At 42.5% G+C, this 20,727-nt stretch overlaps 1 protein-coding gene across 1 annotated transcript in view; it reads left to right on the top strand.

Annotated features, from left to right (window-relative positions):
* LOC145401914 (uncharacterized) overlaps window positions 1-20,727 on the top strand; it is a 74,223-nt gene that overhangs the window by 38,428 nt on the left and 15,068 nt on the right. The window contains exon 6 of the mRNA XM_080274020.1: window positions 15,783-16,570. Within this exon, the coding sequence (XP_080130146.1) occupies window positions 15,783-16,570 (788 nt within the window). The remainder of the gene's footprint in view (window positions 1-15,782; window positions 16,571-20,727) is intronic.

Genomic DNA, 20,727 nt, shown 5'->3' with positions numbered 1-20,727 from the left:
CACTGTCTGGTCTTGCACTTATATTTTACGTATTGAGGTCACTGTCTGTTCTCAGTATCAGTGGAGTGTGTGGTACTCCATGAAACAGGGGTGAACACAGAGTGGCACCTGGCACTCGTTGCACCAGAACCCCGTTGATTTACTCAAGCAGCTGCTTCACCACTTTCTTTGAGAACTACCTGAGAGAAGGAGGCTTTTGTGAACCTACTTAGGTCTTGTAGAGGATACAAGCATTCAGTAGGCTCATATCCAGCAGGTGTAAGACCGCCTTTCGGTACCACTTCACCGTCCATCTCAGGCAGTCAATCTCCCCCGTCATCATATCGCTCTTATCTACAAGCCGCATGTTGATGTTGTAGTCGCACATGGCATCAGGCTTGTAGATTTTCTCCCCCCTCCTGTCTGTCTTCCCCTTGTCGACCATGACCCCCTTGTGCACGGTGGACAGCATATTGACCACCTTCTTGTCATGCCACTGTATTGCCAGAAGCCTCTCCGACTTCTGTAGGTGCACGTCACCTCTTTGACTAGTACTGGCTCCAGGGAACGTCGGGAAGTGTTTCCTTTGACTCTTGACTGTTCCACAAGAGCCAGTGTTGTGCTCGACCAGGTACTTTAACAGCAGTGGGGAGGTATAATAATTGTCCGTATAGAGGATGTGCTTCCCCCTCATGTACCTGTCAAGAAGTGCCTTCACAACTGAGCCGGAGAAGCCAAAGGGATCATCCTTCCGGAGATTGTCTATCTCAGTCACAGTGTAGATGATGAAGTCCAGCACATAACCTGTTTCACAATCGCACAGTACATAAAACTTCAGTCCAAAACGGTGCCTCTTTGAAGGAATGTACTGCACGAAGCGAAGTCTACCTCTGAACAATACTAGGGATTCGTCAATTACTACTTTCTGGAAAGGTTTGAAGAATGACACAAACTTCTCCATGAACATTGTAATGACATCTCTAATTTTCCACAGAGGATCGGTCACTGAGGGTTTGGTGTTATCACTGAAGTGCAGAAATCCCAGGATCTGCATGAATCGGTCACGTGACATGTACTTGCCAAATTGTGGTGTGGAGATGAGGTCATCCACCAACCAATAATCTGCCTAGTCATGTTTCCTGACGTGAGGCATGAGGAGGAGAAGTGCGAAGAAGACATACATTTCCTGTATGCCAACACTTGTCCACGCTCGCATCTTCCCAGACCCGAGGGGACCGATACCCTCTTCCCTACACTGCGACTCGTACTGATTAGTTTCATCACAAATGTGCTGCACAATATTTTCATCGAGGAAGGCAGTAAAATACTTCACATAATCGTCCCCCCTCACTCACAGGAAACGCTGACTGTATCCCTGCCTCAGCTCGATCAGAATCAGGGACATTCAGTTCAAAATCATTCCCATCAGTCCACGAGAAGGTCTCACACACTCCTAAATCCTTTGTTCTACCTCATGGTTGGCGAGGTAGAGTGCGGGGTGGTGAGGAGTGGCTGGAATGCCCTGTGGCGCCGCGAGTCATCACGCTCCTCTTTCCCCTGCCTCTCAACTTGCTGCTCACCATGCGTGTTTTCCCCACACCTCTTTTTCTCACTGGGGAAAACTCTGACTCTGATTCCGATGATGCAATTGATTCTGATGACGCTGAAGACTGGGAAGGGCTGTAAATTGGGGACACATCTGCATCAAAGAGGCACGGTTTGTCACTATTGGAGTCAGTCATTTCACTCACATCACTCCCCAGTATGGCACTTGCATACTTCAACTCCTGAGATATTTCTTTTTGAGAGAGATCAGACATTTTCCCCTTCTTTGGCCCCTTTTTATAAGGGGTCGAAGTTGAGGGGTCAGGTTCGTCAGTCGAAAGTGCTGAGTGGTGGGCTGGGAGAGCGACAGCGCGACATGTTCACTTATCTATGGTCAAAGGGTAACTGACTATGGCAAGCATGGCTGCATGGGTGGTGGTATATGGAAACAGTGAGGGTGGCAACATCGTGTGACAACATGATCCCGCCACTCCAATGCCTGGGTATTTTGAAATTTGTTTCGACGACATGTCACCCAGGATGAGGGACTTTTTACGTAATGACTACATATGTCGTCACCTGGGGTTAAGGGGTTAAAGTAAGTGGTAGGTGGGGGCGCTCACCATCCACTCACTCAATGTAGTGCTGCTCTCGGATGTCTGCCCTGCCCTCTCCTCCATCCTTCTTTCCTTCCATCTTCTTCTATCTTTCTTTCCTTCATTCTTTCCTCGTCCTTCTGCCTATGGATGACTTTACAATCCCTCTTCTGTCTTTCATTCCTTCATTCTTTCCTCTTTCTTCTGCCTATGGGTGACTCTACACTGAGTGACAAGCCAAATAGTTTCCTGTACACCAGGAAACTATTTACTATGTTGGGTGGTAACCATATAACCAAATTTTGGCACCTGGTGGTTTAGTGGGTAATTAAGGCGCTCCAATTGGATTGAGCCAGTGAAGGTTTATATCCAAGGGGTGGTTGGGGTTTATTGCTCACGTAATGCCACTCAGGGATGAGTGAGGTTGGTCACTCTCATCTTAAATGTCAGGACCAACTGCCTAGCCCCGGGCTCCTACGCTCCTCATGGGGCAATGTAGGATTGGATGATGGATGGATGAAATAAATGAAAGAATTCATAGACATGGCTCATAAAATACTGTATATTTCTGAAGCTTAAACACACGTCCGATTGTTGCCAGGCGAATGCATGTTTTTCCGTGCTGATGACTCATAAACATTTATTTCTTAATTATCCCTGCTGTCTGGAACACACATTGTCTGAATGTGTCAGGAGTACCGTAATAAAATACAGAAGAACCTCTGCTGGCTGGAACACACATTCGAATGTTGTCAGGAGCAGGTTATGCATTTTTTCTGAGCGACTGTTGTCTGTCTCCCTGCACCCATCCTCATTCCTAAGCCCATTGAATGAAAATTTAATTAAGCATTCCACTTTGCAGTTGATATCCTGCCTCATACTGAGAATTTTCAAGCACAGTCATATGCTAGCTGAACTACAAAACCAATAAGTTAAGATAAATGATGTTTTTGTTGGCAAGTGACTTCAGTAACTTAAGCTGGCAGGAGCAAGTGACTAGGGAAACAGTGTGTTAGTCTAATCTTTTTTTGAGCAAGAAACCTGGTAAGAATAACGATATCATATAATGCAACTCAGCAGCCTACTGATAAAATATTGTGTAAGTACTCACTCATCCTTACAAACATTGTTAGAGTTGAAGGACAGCTGGATGGTCATCCTCCACATCCACAGCTGATGTGGATTGCACTGGTTCTGGCTGCTGCGGCAGTTTTGATGACTGCTGTGCAGCTTTCTGGAACATCGTTCTAATGTCACTTTGTTTAATTTTCTTGCGCCTCTCAGTAATCATCTGGTTATTCAGTTGGTGCAAAAACATTATGGATTGTGAGGAAAAAAACGGCTTCGTCTCGGCAAACTTGATGGTGGTGTTCATTGCATTTATTCCCTCACTCCATGAAATGTTAGTCTCTTGAGGCTCTTCCTCATCACTTTCTTGGTCCATGGTGTTTTCCACTGTTCATCTCTACATCTATTATTTGCTCAGTGCTGAAATTATGGGTGACAGGAATATTTTCATCAACTTTCAACCACTCCCTAACTTCTTCTTGGGGAACAGTGTGGCCTGCCAAGTCGCATACCTCCTGCTGAAGATCCTTACTCGATGTTTTTTCGGTCAGGAAGCCCTCAAATTGTTCATTGTCGTCAGAGCTTTCTGATTCAATCATAACCCTAGGCCACGTGTTGCACCAACACCTACTGAGGGTTTGTTTCTTCACATTTTTCCACGCGACTGCCAGAGTGTAAATGGCTTCTCTTAAGTTGAACTCCTTTTGAAACTCACCAATTTTCCCATCAGCATTTAGGACTTTACGCATAAAGTCCCGCTTGTACATCATCTTGATGTTTTGAATGACACCCTGGTCCATGGGTTGAACAAGGCTGGTAATACTGTATCGGGTGGCATGAACACTTCAAAAATGTTACCATTTACAAGCTGATCAGCTGGGGGATGTGCTCGGCAGTTATCAAGCACAAGCACCACTTTACTGTCCTCTGGCTTACCAGTTTTCTTAAGATGGTTCTTAACACTTGGAACAAACACGTGGTGAAACCACCAAAGAAAAATTTCACTGTCCATCCAGGCATTATTCTGTGCTTTGTAATAAACTGGCAAATCAGATAACCCTTTAAAACACCATGGCTTGCCGTACTTGCCAATAACCAGCAGCTTGAGTTTGTGTGTACCCGCCGCATTTGCACAGACAAGCACAGTCACTCTATCCATATTTTGTTTGAATCCACGTGCAACTTTCTCATGGCCACATGCAAGAGTTGATGTTGGTAAGCATCGCCACATCAGCCCAGTTTCATCTGCGTTATATATTAGCTCTGCAGTCAATCTGTGTTCAGAAACAAGGGCACTAAATTTGCATTCAGATTATTCTGCAGAGACTGTCAGCAGACTTCTGTTCTCCCGAGATATCCAGCTGCCTTATTCCGTGACGAATTTTGAAGTGACTTAACCAACCGCTTGAAAACACACTTTTCTATGTTCATTTTTTCATGAAATTCTTTTGCTTTTTCAATCAACAGAGGACCTGAAATGCACGCGCCCTCAGACCTCATTGTCTGGAACCACTCATACAAAGCACGATCGAGGTCCTCTAACTTTGCTGACCGCAGTGTTCGTCGCTTTTCAATGCCATCAGATGTTTCAGTTTTCATGAAAAATTCTTTAGGTGTCTGCAACTCTGCTTTGATATCGTAAATGGTGGATGAACCGATGTTGTACTCTTTCATCAACACACTGCGTTTCACACCACTTTCAATTTTCTTATATATCTCTAGTTTCTGTTTTAGAGTTAACACCACCCTTTTTCTCTTGTTAGAATCATCCTTAGACATTGCTGGATGATTTTATGATAGACTTGTCTTGTAAAAGCGGCACAAAACACGGAGGTAGTAGCGGAGCGGCAGCTGTGACCTACTCGGGTCGGTGACAGTGCAGACAAAGGTCGCGCCGCTTTGTGCTGTACAAGGTCATCCACATGTGCAGCCATTCACCCAGCGCAACCTAGAACCACCTACCCAGCACAGACTAGAACCATCCACCCGGTGCGGCCATGGAAGCGCACAAAATTCAAATTGATTTATTTATTTTTTTCGCTAGTCAAACATTTTTATACACTCTGAATTTGCCGGTTTTTTAAAACTGCTGTTTTTTTAACTTCCGGATGAATGGGGTTCTACTGTAAATAAAATAGAGAATGTAAATAGAAATGTAAATGAGTAGTAATATAAGAATACGAGTATCTATACTAGGAGTAATGAAAGTGAAAGTTTCACTCTAGCATGTATGAATACTATGAGTTATGAAAGTGGAAGTGAAAGTGACAAATTCACTCTCAAGGCTAGTATACAGGACGAGAAAGTGAATGCTACGTATTTTACTGAAAGAGAAATTGAATGCCTACAGTGACAATAAACTACTATTACTGAAGGAAACTTATGGATAAAGACTGTAGATATATATAAGTGTTATATAGTAATAGAAATATAAAGTGTGAGTGTTTTTATGAATAAAAAATGACAGAACACCAGCGGCGAACCAGCGCAAGTGGGAAGGTCATACGCGCTTGTAATTTTTTATTGCTTTCACAGTGTTTTTTTTTTTGGAGTATGGATTCCAACCTATTTGAGAATCATAGAATAGTGTTTCTAGTGATATTATCAGCCTGTGGTAATCATATTACGGGTTGTCGGGAAGTGTAAAGTGGAGACTTCGTTACCCAAATTCAGAGGTCTCCACAAGTCCTACGGTACTCGACGAAGGCTCAACAAACATCCCAGGAGAAAGCTGAAGGTATGTGCCATATGCATATGTAATTTTAATATTCTAGGACTAATAACTGATTTTTGGCAAATATTTGTAGAGAGTCTGTAGGAGCGCGAATATGCCCGCGGGACATTCAAGTCAAGCGAAAACAACCCCGCGGTTTAGGGGTTAATACAGTAAACCCATACTATATCAGAACCCATTAATCTGAACTTTGGCTATACTGACCTTAGTGAGCCTACCAGATAACCCTCAAATATATCTAACAAAAGGTTGATTTATCAAGGTGATGTGGCCACCAAACAAAACGAAAGGTAAAAAAGAGTAATTATATTGTGTATTATTGAGTGAAAATATTTCAGATACACCTATACATTATCAAGGCATACAGTATAAACCCAAACAACAGTGAAAAATAACTGTGAACACTTTTAATCCTGTTAAGAATCTACCAAACAAGGTTATTATAAATCAAGCCTGGGATCATCACAATCCCACCTGATGAACATTGGATGTATTATCAGCTCCTCCCCCCAAAAATAATTTGATATATCAAGAGTTTACTATACAAACGCCCAAAGAAGTGATGACCCGGTTCCCAGTACCTTTCATTTAGAAACTGGTATCTGGCAACTGCCAAGGCCTAGTTTCATTTTCTGTATTGCACACCAGAAAGAGCAGTTATTTAGGTTAACTCCAAAAAGCAATCTATGTGTTTTTACCATGTATATCTTGCATTACGGAAGAGGAAACCACAGTTCACTAAAGTTGAGGCATAGCCATACGAAAGAAGGTGAAACGCACAGCCTATCATTGAATGATTTCAGGGTCAAAATGCGGAGAAAGTCTTGTAGTACTTATTTGACTTCCTTAATCAACAATACTGAAGGAAGAATGTCCCTTAAAATAAAACCCACAGATAATGGTAATGTCGAAATCATGTGAGAGCCATCAAATCAGACAAATAATCATCTAAAAATATGTTATTATCCACATTTAATTCTCTATGCAGGATGTTATTTACGCGGGAAAACCCGTGAGCACTGTAAGCAAGATGGATCGTCAACACGATACTACAGCCTGTCAGTGCACACAGATTATTGCTTTTGATTTAGCAAATATTCCAGCAAGGCCAATATCCTGGCGGGGTAACAACAAAAAGAGGACAGTTAATGGATAGATAAATGATATAGAGAGGCAGAACATTGAAAATTTGCCAAATGGAGCAGAACACAAGACCAAGACAGACAAATTATTGCATGTGCCCAAGAACAACCCTGATGACCTGTGTTGCTATCAAGAACCAAATTAATCTGCTGGTTTTCAGTTAAGTTAGAGAAACCAGTGCAATTATTGTGGGAAAATTGGTCATTTTTATTCACACAAAAATCCAACATATAATAAAATGGAGGGCAGTTTCATGAAAGAACTGTTTTTAGAGGGAGAGGATGATAGTCAAAAGCAAGAGTGTGACAATGAAGAGAACTAAAGATGAAAAGGATTGTATCAAAGGGTGGGGAGGGGATCGTGACAAAGGCCGAAACACATCCACTCACATCCATGGCACGATAATGACTGGATGTGATGCCTGACGTGCAGTGTTACCAAAGGAGAATTATAGAAATCTGCTAGATTGGTCTCAGAAGTGGTAAAAATCTGCCAGGCTAAGGGAAATTAAGGAAACAAATGCTAGATAGGACTTTAAAAGACCGTTAGATGTACAGAAAATATTTCAATTTTTACCTGCTAGATTGCTTTTAAAACTTAAATTTAACAGGAAAACTGCTACATTGTTAACACTGCTGGCATGCATCATAACGACGAGTGGAAACGTGCCAGATGTCACTTATTATTTAATTATTGTTATTGACCTAAAAAAAAATAAACGCAAAACTTAACTAACATTTTTGCAAGATTAATTTTTTTACACGATAGATAATGTTTGCAGAGTAGGTAAAGACTTTCCGTCTCCTAACTCCCAATCAGGTGAATGTTGCCAGACCCAAGGAGTTTTGTCTGAAATGTAATGAAAGTGAGTCATCATTTGTTTGGGCGATCGTACATTGGATATTCCTTTGTTCATGTTGAGTAAGAAGGATTTTTAATAATAATGTGAATTCCTTTTGGGATAGCTTTTGCCCTGAATATTTCTCTGATGTTTCAAGTTGAATAGGTAGGGTACATTATTCGTAATTTGGATCATAATCTCCATTATCAATTTTTTTTTTTTTTTTGCTCTGGCAGCAAATACTTAAAATTATAACCAGTTGCGTAATGAAGAATTTGACTGGAACAGGGAAGGTTTGGAGTCAGCAGATACAGTGTTTGGTCCTTGGTTTTTGATTGATCTTGCTACTGTGAGGAGGGCAATAGGCAGGATGCAATTGGAGAAGGCAGCAGATGTGTCTGAATTGACTGCTGAAATGCTAAAAGTCTCAGGAGATATATTGTAGGAGTGGGTTTAGTTATTGATTTTGTCATCATCATCATCATCATCATCATCCAGACCTCCTTTCCCACCCCAGTGCAGGGTGAGGAGTAGCAACATCCAGACAGCCCAAGTTTGCCCAGTCCAATGGTCCACGCTTCCATTCAGTCATCATTCAAGCCCTCTCAATCCTAGCTTTATCTGATACGCCAAAAACATTCACCACATTCTGAAGCTTCACATGTATGTATCCGATAGAGTCACTATGGATGGTGTCACATTAAAAAGGGGTGCCAAATCCATGATCATGCACTTCTCACAGTATTTGTCTAGCCAGCTTGATCTCTTGTCAATCTCCTAGCCTCACTGGTTTCCGTGCCTCTCTTCGTCACACACTCATCTACCATATCCCTTGACCTTTTCCTTGTCCTACCTCACCACCTCCCTCCTTCAGATTCACCAAGATGTACCATTTTCACCACTTTATTGTTATCTATTGTCTCCACATGACCATATAATTTCAGTACACTCTCTTCAATTCTGATGTCCACAGACTTCCTCAACCCACATCTTTCATGAATCTCATTATATCATATCCTATCCACTCCCTTTACTCGGCATACATTCCTCAGCAGTTCTATCTCCACTGTTCTTACTCTTGACTTTTCATTTTCATGCCACACCATAGTCTCACATTCCATATGTTAAGGTTGGCACTAATACTCCTTCATGTAAGCCTCATGCAGCTGCAACACTCAAGTCTGTTTCTTATCAAGGCCTTCATAGCACCAGCTACTTTCCTTCCTTGTGTCACTCTACTTTCCATTTCTTATGCACATTTTCCTCTCTTTTTTATCACTGTACCCAGGTATTTGAAATCTCTAACCAATTCCAGTCTCTCTCCATTCATTGTAACATCACGCTGGGTCACCTTCTCTCTCAATAGCCATCACTGTGCTCTTTTCCACATTTATGCTCAAGACACGACGCACAACAGACATCAGTAAAACTTCACTAGTCTACCAAGTTCTTGTCCTATATTTACAAGTAGTTCTGCATCATCAGCATACATCATATTTGAAATACAGTATTCCATCCATCACCATTCAATACAATGGCCATTCCTTTCTCCATTACTCGTGTTTTTACTTCTCTCATCACCCCATCCATATATATATTGAACAACCATGGGGACATCACACAACCTTGTCACATGCCCACACTGATCTTGAACCATTCACTTAGATGTCCATTCACCCTTACACATGCTTCACTACCATCATAAAAACTCATGACGGCTCCTAGCAGCTTAGCATCTACACCTTACATGCACAAAACCTTCCACAGTCCTTCTCTGTCTACTTTGTCGTATGCTTTTTCCAGATCCATGAATGCCTTAAACACCTTATAATCCTGCTCACAAGCCTTCTCCACTACCTGTCTTACTGCAAATATTTGATCCTTACATCCTCTGGCACTCCTAAAGCCACCCCGTTCATCACTCACTAGGACTTCTGATATCTCTCTTACTTTCTCTATAATAATTCTTCCATATACCTTCCCTACCATACTGAACAGACTGATGCCACGATAATTCATGCACTCACTTCGCTCACCTTTATTTTTGTACAGGGGTACAATCACAGCCTTTTTCCACTGTGCTGGCACAGTTTTGCCCATCCATGCCTTCTTATATATCTCCAATAAGCACTTCATTCCCCTCTCTCCATTACACTTAATCATCTCTGCATACCTCATTAACCCTAGGTGCTCTCTCATTTTTCAGCCGTTTCGCAGCGTTCTTCACCTGTGCGAGTGTCATGTTTCCTATCACTTTATTCCTTCTCTGCACCCCCCCCAAAACAATCATGTGTACAGTGGCTCAGCTCTCTCCATTCCCAGTCATTAGGCTTTCAAAATATTCTTTCCATCTGGTCCCTACTTTTTCCCCATGGGTTAATAATCTACCACTTACATCCTTCACACTTTCACATTTCTTTCTGCAGTCACTTCTACATTTCTGCACCTCTTTCCAGAATAACATTCTATTTTCAGAGTAATTTGCATTCATTTTTCTTCCTAGGTAATCATTTTCCTCATTCATTTTCATCTTCACTAGTCTCTTTATGTGCTTCTTGCTGTCAGTATATTCAGTTCTTATTTTAATTGAACCCCTGTCCTGTAACCACTCTAGCCACTTCTTCCTCTTTTCCTCCACTGCTCTCTTAACCTCTTCATCCCACCATGCCATACCTCTTTTCTTTGTTAATACTCTTGCCACACCACACATCACTTTAGCATTCCTAACTAAGCAATTCCTATAATCACTTCACAGGCTGTTCAGATCCATGTCATTCCAGTTCACTGATTGTAACTCCTCCTCTACATTGGTCCTATATTCATATTCCATTTCTTTGATCCTTAGCTTCTCGACTTTCAGTCTTTCTCCCTGACTGCATCTTTCTCTCCCGGTCCACCTCTCTCTTCTCAGCTTGATCTTGCATACCACAATCATATGATCTGACAAACTTCCACATCATCCTCTCATGGCCCTTGTATCAGCAACCATTCCCAGCCTCTTTACAAGCACGTAATCAATCAGGCATCTTTCAACACAATCACCTTTCCCTCTATACCATGTATAGACGTCAGAATAAGTTCATTTCCTTTTCCCTGATCTAAGGTGTTTGTAACACTGCTCGATGGAGAGCTATCCCCTCCTCCTCCCTTGAAGCCTCATAGTCCCACACTCCCACCCAACCTCCCGCACTTTTCTGTCCAACCCCATAACCCCACCCGGTACCCTCCACACTCTCGCTGACAGCCAGCTAGGGGTTTCTGTACTTCAAGCACCACGCTAATTATGTGCAGTCCGAACAACTAATAAAGGAATAGTACAGTAAGTTAGGAAAAGGTTTACTACACTGATAGAGAAAGAGAGAGAGAGAGAATAAATCTGCTGTGATTAAATGTTGCAGTAGTAGACACCTCTTTTACACACACACACACACACACACACACACACACGCAGAAAATAAGTCTGCTGTGATTAAATGTTGCGGTAGTAGTCACCTCTTTTACACACACACACACACACACACACACACACACACACAGAGGAGTTGCAAGGAAAAGTTAGGATCTAAATGACTATGCAGCCTATACCATGGAGATACTTCTTGTTTGCCTGGGAATGCATATCCAGTTCACATTTATTCTAGTGTAAGAGAGAAAGAGAGAGAGACTTGGAATGGTAAGAACAATCAGGAGAAATACTGATAAAAACAGTGAGTGAGAGAAGAAACTGAAGCAGAGAGGAAGAAAACACGCTGGTGAAAAAATGGAACAGTGTTATAGGAGGGACACAGGGACGGAAGCACGCACGCACACACACACACACACACACACACACACACACACACACACACACACACACACACACACACACACACACACACACACACACACACACACACACACACACACACACACACACACACACACTCTTTCTGAATATTTGTTGACCTATCTGTCTGTGTACTGCCCCCTCCTCCCTCTCTCTCTCTCTCTCTCTCTCTCTGGATCCTTTGTCTCATCCCCAGTTTTCTTTTCCCTCCTTCCCCTTTCTTTTTAGCTATCTGCCCAGTCCCTACCTTTCTCCCTCTCTCTTTCCCTTCCTTTGTCTCTCTCCCTCTCTGTCACTCGCTCCTTACCTCACTCATCATTTCTTTCTCCCTCCATGTGTCACAACTTTGGCTTACTTTTTTCATGTGTCACATGTCTTACCTTTTTTTTTTTCTCCATTACTCTCTCCGTATTTCTTTACTTGTACTAAATGCATTTCTTTCACTGCTTTCTTCCCCCAGTAATAACTGCATGCTCTTTTTCTCTCTTCTCTCTCCGTCTTTCCCGGTCACCCAAAATCTCTTCTTTCATTCTGCTCTTCCCACTGTCTTTCCCTCCCTCCCTCCCTCTCCCTCCCTCCCTCTCCCTCCCCTTGTCTTCCCTTCTTAGCATCCCCCTCCTGTTTCTTGCCCAAAAAATTAACCTATTTTTTCTCACCCTTAATCTCTACCTTCTCTCTGCAAATTTCTCTGATTTCTCTGTTTCTCTCCCTCCCTTCTTACTTGAATGTTACATTCATTCTACTTAGCCTCAATGCTTTCGTCTTATCCTGCTTAGTTCTTTCCCTGCATCCTTGCCAGAATAACACACTTTCTTCCTCCTCCCTGTTACCTTGCCTCCTTTTCTAATTTTTCTCATTATCGTTCTCGGTATTCCGTTCCGTAGCTCTCTTTCCCACTTTCTTATTTTGTCATCCCTATTTGTATGTTTGCTCCATTCTCATTTTCTCTCAGCTGTCTCCCCTTTTGTCTCTACTTCCCTGTCTCCTGGCTTCACATCTCCCTTTTCTCTTTCACACTGCTTGTATCTCATTTCACCTCTCACTGTCTCATCTTCTCACTCTGTCTCTTTTCTTAGCTCTCATTGTTCTCTCCTTGCCTCTCCCTTTCTTATTTTCTCCTTAACTGTCCTCTCATTTCTCATTTTTCCACTCGCACTCCCTCTCTTCCTGTCGTTCCCTGTCTTTTAACTCTCTCTCTCTCTCTCTATCTGTGTGTTTGTGTGTGTAAAAGAGGTGTCTACTTCCACAACATTTAATCACAGCAGATTTATTCTCTCTCTCTCTCTCTCTCTCTCTCTCTCTCTATCAGTGTAGTGAACCTTTTCCTAACTTGATTTATGATATATACTGTACTATTCCTTTATTAGTTGTTCAGACTACCCATAATTAGAGAGGTGCTTGAAGTACAGAAACCCGTAGCTGGCTGTCAGTGAGAGTGTGGAGGGTACTGGATGGGGTTATGGGGTCAGAGAGAAAAGTGGTTGGGTTGGGTGGGAGTGTGGGACTATGAGGAAGGGAGGAGGAGGGGTTAGCTCTCCATCGATCAGTGGTACAAACACTTTAGTCCACGGAAAAGGAAACAAACTTATTCTGACACCTGTACAATATATTTATGTGCATCTTTGTGTTTGAAATATGAGTAACAAATGCACAACATCCTTTCCTGAGACATATCCTTCAGTCGCTTTCCATTATCACTTTCTCCTGGTACTCCGTTACAACCCATTATGTCATCCTCTGGACCAGTGCCTACTCTTCCATTCATATCGCCCATTACAATCACTTTATAGTTCCTGGACATTTCTCCCACTGCTTCATCCATCTCATCCCAAAACCTTTCTTTCTTTCACTCCTGTCAACACACGGTGCATATGCTACAGTCACAGCCCCTTTCACTTTCTCAAACTTGAACGTGACATACACACATCTCGAGCCGACACATTTGTAATCTTTCATTCCTCTCTGCCATACCGCATTCATCAACAGAGCAACTCCTTCCTTGCATCTTCTTTGCCCATTCATGCCCGATCGTACATATTTCACACACTCCCACTCTTCCATTTCACACAATGCCATCACGACATATCTCGCACTCTTGAACACATTCCTCACTTCCACCCTCATGCTGTCCTCATTCACACCTCTCACATTCCACATGGCCATGCGAATCTGCCCAGTAGGTTGGGGCCCTGGGCAGATATTGGGCCCTCCAAGGCTGTCCCAGACATTTGCCATTATTAAGTGATTTTAGATAGGGGAATCTGGGGAACACTTATCCCAGCCAAAAACCCCAGTTATATGGTTACCACCCAGCGTAGTGAATAGTTTCCTGGGTAGAGGGAACCATTTGGCTTGTCACTCAGTGTAGAGACCATAAGGCATCCCTACATTGAGTTAGTGGATGATGGGTACCTCCATCTGCCACGGTGATTATATATGAGTGTGGTGTCCCAGATGATTAGATGATTGGCTGAAAAGTGTGATTGTAATTGTGTAGATGGGAAGGATGATGCCCTGGAAACAGGAAAATTAAAGAGCAATAAAACTTTTGGGCCATATAATGAAATTAGTGAAGAGAGTCGTACAAGGTATGATTAGGGAAAGAATGCATGTTGATGAAATGCAGTTTGAATTTATGCCGGGCAAAGGGAGCACTGATGCCATATTCATTGTCCAACTGCTTAAGGAAAAATATATAGGAAGAAACGGAACTTTATTTTGTTTTTGTTGATTTGGAGGCCTTTGACAGAGTCCCTAGGGAGGTGGTGAAGCAGGCAATGAGAAAGCTTGGGATCAAGGAGTGGCTGGTTAAAATGATAATGTCTACATGCGTGGGTGCTTGCAGCAAGATGAGAATGAACGGAGATTTGAGTGATAAGTTTTCTGTGAATGCTGGCATGCATCAGGGGTCAGTCTAGAGCCTGTTGTTGTTTGTCATGGCTCTCATGTGACTTCAGAAATGGACTACCATGGGAGATTTGTATGCTGATGACCTGGTGTTGATTGCAGAGGAAAAATGTAATAAATGACAGACAGAATGGGACACAAGGGTTTGAGAGTAAATGTAGATAAAACAAAAGTGATGATATCTAGGGTTGGTGGCAGTACATGCGCAGTTTGTGAAAAGGGTGTGGGAAATAACTCCATCCTGTGCAGTGTATGTAATAAGTGGGTGCATAAGAGATGTAGTAGTATTAGAGATAGACTGCAAGGTGATGCTGATTTTGTGTGTGCAGTATGTCATGGAGAGCATGTAGAGAGTGTCAGGCATGAAAGGATTGATATTACTGGTGTCTCTTGAGTGTGTAGAGGAGTTTTGTTATTTTGTTATGTGCTAAAAGTCGGGCTGGAGCTAGTTCTGTGGCAACGGTAGGGTGTGGTTGGAGGAAGTTCAGGGAACTGTTGCCTCTCGCGACAGTAAGAGAGCTTTCCTTCCATGCTAAGGGATCCTTGAATGGGGCATGTGTTAAGAGTGTATTGCCATTTGGTAGTGAAACGTGGGCAGTAAAGGAAAAGGATATTCGTTGGCTCAAATGTACAGAAATGACATTGTTTAGATGGATGTGTAGGGCTTCCTTGAATGAGAGGAAGGATATTCGTTGGCTCAAATGTACAGAAATGACATTGTTTAGATGGATGTGTAGGGCTTCCTTGAATGAGAGGCCTGGGGGGCTAGGATTGTGACTGAAGAGTTGAGAGAAAGGATGGGACTGGAATGTATTGATATTATGATGAGGAAGGGTAGATTGAGATGTTATGAATATGATGAGAGGATGGAGGATGGCAGCTGGGTGTGGAAGGTGGGAAGTTTGATTGTCAGGGGTAGGATTGCGAGAGGCAAACCAAAAAAGACCTGGGACAAAGTCACAGAATGTGACCTCAGGGATAAAGGACTGAATAAGGAGGCTGCTAGAGCTTGAGCAGCATGGAGAGCTGTCATTAGGTGACTTAGGTTTGCACATGCAGACATGTTGGAGCCTTTATACATGATATGAAAATTTAATTATTACTACCCTATATGCTCATTCTGAACCTTAAACTCTTTTTCAGACTCTTATGGTGCAGAATTGAATGACTCAGAAAATGATGTTGCAAGTTCAAATGGACCAAGCTCAGAGGACAGAGATGGAGAGGAGGCGATGGAGGGGTATAGTGGTCAGGACGAGGAGGAGGATGGGGGTGAGGGAGGGAATGAGAGGAGTGCAGACCCTAGAGAACCACCTACAAAGAGGCTCAGGTTAGAGGGAAGTTTTGAAGGGCGGCCAAAGGAGGAAACCTGCAAGGAGACATTTGAAGCAGGGTCCCCACAACCTATGGAGGTAGGGGGGAGTGGGGTAGGGAGGGATGAAAGTGAAGAGGAAGGATCCAGAGCTGAAAAAGGCACTACTGAAGAATTAGCAAAGAAAGCAGCGGAAGAGAATGTGAAGAAGAAGGAGGTAAAAAATCAAGCAGAGGTGAAGGAGGAACCCACAGAATCGGAGAAGACATGCAAAGTGAAGGAGGAGAGCAGAAACAGCACCTCAGTGGCTAGCAGTGCAAAAGTTCCTGATAATACAAGTGGGGAAGCAGAGGCGAGTGAAGGAGACACTGTGGAAACCAGTGAGAGGCAAGAGAAGGTGGAAAGGGAGACAAAACTAAAGGAGAAGGATGTGAAAGATGAAGCACAGGATCCACTCTCCTCGGCATCTTCTGAAGTTTGCTCCTCAAATAGTCCTCAGAAGTCGTCAGAGAGAAGTGCGGAAGACTTAAGTGGGGACAGAGGATCTGAGGGAAGTCCAGACTCAGCTGAATCAGCAAAGGAACTTAATTCTCAGCCTCATGAACACACAGATCAGAAGGTAAAATTTAGGATTCAAGGATGTTTATTGATGAGAGTATGATCGTTATATTTTCTTAGTCTGTGTACTGTACTAAGGTGCAGGTACTGGTATTTGTCACACTTATATTTAACATTGGGTGATAAGATTCCCTGTAGTTGTTTAAAATTATCTTGTACTAGTCCATATGAAGCACCTAATTGTTGTTGTTGATCAGCCCCAATCTGTCTGGCCGAGCAGACCTAACAGGCAAGCAGTTGACCCTGCAGGGCAGTCCAATGTATTTAACTCATGTTCCCCTGAAGTTGAGTGCACCTTATGAAATGGGAATATTATGGAGGTTTGTTTCCTGGATGAACGTCACATTTGCAGCACTCCATCCGGTTAGCAGGGGCACTATAGCAGGCTTCATGCCACCCCATTATCAGGCTATACGGTAACCACCCAATGATGTAAATGGTTTCCTGGGTTACTCCTCTCCCCTACAGGAAACAATTAGGCTTGTCACTCTGTTAAGAGCCACCTGAAGTGGAAAGAAGAATAAAAAGTGACAGGAAGAAAGAGAGGAGGGCAGACAAAGAGACAGAATGAGAAAGGCGAAGAAAGTAGGCAGCGCTACATCAAGTGAGTGGATGGCAGTTGCTACCATCTACCACCACCTTAGTGTGACATTACCAATGAAAGAGGTAAAGTTGTTTCATTATTAAGCTTCCAGTGACCAAATTAAAATAGGTAGCCCAAAACTGGATTAATTTTCCCATGACTTACTATGAACTTGCTATGAAGTCAGAAGTCGTTGTTTTTGTTTAAGCTGTGACCCAAAAGTTTGCATTTCACTTTTTTATAACCAGCTGTGAACCAGAAGCTTGTATTATATTTCACATGTTTATAACCCATCAGCCAGAAGCTGATATAGCTGCCATTTGGAATTTATCACTTGTAATATTTTTATGCCTGTACACATCATAAGTGAGGAGCGCCTGGCCTGTGCAGTAGAACTTTAGTTACCAGTAAGCTAATATTATTAGTTGGTTGGCTTTAATCCTTTCGATACTTAGGGTAGCGGTGCAAGAGTCACCCATTCGTTGCTGGATGACCCAGGCTGCATCGAACCTAATCTCACCCTCTCGTTACTGGACGACACAAGCTTCGTCCAACAAAATCGCCCGTTGATGGAAAGAAAAAGACATCGTAAATTAGCACATAATTTATACTAGCCGAATGTTTTTGTCAGCATCATAAGCAAGTAGTGTACTACTATTCGAGATTACGTGAATAAAAAATCAGGCAGATGGAGGCATAAATAAAGGCAGGGCAAAAAATAATTTAGCAACAAAACACCGCTCCCACACTGCAGTGCGATTGTAAGATAATTTCCTTTTGTGGTACATAAAACTGACCCGAATTGTCCTACAGTAAATGTTTATATACCAAAATGTAGCTAATGAAATTTCCTAAAGCTTTTTCTCAGTAACAGTTACCATAAAACATATTTCTATAAGAGAACAAGAAGGAATGAAAAAACATTGTAAATTAGTGCATAATTTTTATTCGCCAAATTTTTTTATGAACACCAATAGCAAGTACAACTATTCGAGATCACGTGAAAAAAAAATTAGGCACATAGAGGTATAACTAAAGGCAGCGGAAGAAATAATTTAGCGAAAAACCACTCCTGCACTGCAGCACGATCGTAAGATAATTTTCTTTTGCGGTATGGAAAACCAACCCGAATTGTCCTACAGTAAATGTTTATATATCAAAATGTAGCTAATGATATTTCCCAAAACTCTTTCTCAGTAACAATTACCATAAAACATATATTTCTATGAGGAAACAAGAAGGAAAGAAAAAACATCGTAAATCACCCCTCCCTGGGGGTTGTTGTTTTTTTTCAAGCATACTCCCCCAGTATCCCTGCTTGTTGTAAAAGGCGTCTAAAAGGGTTGGCGGAGGGTTAGTGCCCCTCCCCGGAAAACAACTAACTAAAAAAACAAACAATAAGCCTCGGACAAGGACTGACCAAACGATGACGACCAAGGACCGGACAAAGGACATGGTTATCGGAACGTGGAATGTAAGGGGAGCGAATGATGAGGTGAAAGAGAGAGAGATTGTCCATGTGCTTGAGGGTGCGAAAGTGGATGTATGTGGAATAACTGAAACAAAATGGAGAGGAGAAAGTGTGAGAGAATGGGAGTATGGATGGGGTATATGTGCAGGAGTAGGTGAGAATGAGAGGGCAAAGGAAGGAGTATGTATAGTTGTGAGTAAAAGATGGAAGAAGAGCATAAGACAGTATAGATCACTTGGGTCAAGGATTGTGTGGGTAAAGTTGAAAGTTGGAATACAAATGTGGGCGATTGTGTGTGTGTATGCGCCAATGCAAGATTGTGCTAGAAGAGTGAGAGAAGAGTTCTGGACAAATGTAGAAGTGTGCATGGAAAAGTTTGGAAGGAATGAGAGAGCGTCTTTGATCGGTGATATGAATGGTAAAGTTGGGAATGTGAAGGTGGATGGAATAGCTGGTGAGTGGGGTGTGCCGGCTGAGATAGATGAGAATGGGAGTGTGTTAGTGGACATTTGTGCTGGGAGGGGGTTGGTGATAGCCAATACCCTCTTCAGGCATAAAATGATCCACAGGTATACATGGCAAGTGATGAGAACGGTGGGTGGTGAACTGAATGAAAGGAGGGCAATGATTGATTATGTGTGTGTGGATGAAAGGATGCGAAGATGTGTAATGGATGCAAGAGTTTATAGAGGCTGGGGAAGTGGACTTTCTGACCACTACTTGGTGGTGGCCAGAATTAGAATTCAAGTAAGATGGAGGAATAGAAGAAGGGAAAGACGAGAGGAAGGATTAGTTGCAAGGAGAGTGGAAAGGTTACAAGAGGATGAGAAAAAGGCAGAGTATAAGAGAGGAGTGGAGGAACGATTGGGCAAATATTAAGCAGATGGGAGACGTGGAAGGTGTGTGTAGGATATTTACAGAAGAAATATGTGCAGCATGTGATGTGGTGTGTGGAAGGAAGAGAAGACAGAGGGGGGTGCAAGGAACAGCGTGGTGGACTGAAGAGGTGAAACAGGCTGTGGCACAAAAGAAGAAAGCATACAATGAATGGATGAGAAATAGGGACGTGGAAGAAGTTGAGAGGCGAAAGAGAGAGTTATATGTAGAAAGAAAGAGAGAGGTGAAAAGATTAGTAAGAGAGAGTAAGAAGAGAGTGGATGAGGAATTTGGAAGGAATTTGAGTGTAAAGTGGAGGGACTGTAAGAAAAAATGTTCTGGAAAGAGGTGAAAAGAGTAAGACAGGGTGGAAGTGAAGTTAGTAGGGGAGTGAAAGATAAAAATGGTAGATTACTAGTGGAGAAGGGAGAAAAAGTGAGAAGATGGAGAGAACACTTTAAGGAATTGTTGAACATAGAGGATGGAAGTAATGCGAGTATAAGTGGCTGGGGAATGGCTGGGAGAAGGAGGGAGGTGAGAAGACAGGAAGAAATCAGTAGGATAGAAGTTGTGGAAGCAATGAAGAAAGTTAAATCGGGGAAAGCCCCAGGAATTGATGGAGTGTGTGGTGAAATGCTGAAGCATTGGGGAGAGATAGTAGTAGAATGGATGTGGAAGATGTGCAGATTGGCCTGGGAGGAAGGTAGAGTCCCGGAGGATTGGAAGTCAGGTATACTTATTCCCTTGTACAAAGGAAAAGGGGAAAAAGAAGTGTGTAGTAATCATAGGGGCATTTGTCTTCTTAGTATAATAGGAAAAGTGTATGGTAGGATACTTATAGACAGAGTTAGAGAAAGAACAGAGAAATTAGTTGGAGAAGAACAGGGAGGCTTTAGGAAGGGAAGAGGTTGTGTAGATCAGATATTCATTCTTAGATCTTTAGTGGAAAAGTTTCTAGAGAAGGGAAAGAAGTTGTATGTGGCTTTCATGGATTTGGAGAAAGCATATGACAGGGTGGATAGACAAGGATTGTGGAAAGTGTTAAGAATATATGGAGTAGATGGGAAGTTGTTGAATGCTGTGAAGAGTATGTACGATGGTGCGAAGGCTGCAGTGCGTGTGGATGGTGAACTAAGTGAATTTTTCTCTTTGAAAGATGGGTTGAAACAGGGATGTGTCATGTCTCCATGGTTGTTCAATCTGTACATGGATGGGGTAATAAAAGAGG

The sequence above is a fragment of the Coenobita brevimanus genome, chromosome 57, assembly GCF_032717465.1.
Source record: "Coenobita brevimanus isolate Jiangsu-jjx chromosome 57, ASM3271746v2, whole genome shotgun sequence".
Taxonomy (NCBI): Eukaryota; Metazoa; Arthropoda; class Malacostraca; order Decapoda; family Coenobitidae; genus Coenobita; species Coenobita brevimanus.
This window is presented reverse-complemented; position numbering and strand designations above follow the sequence as displayed.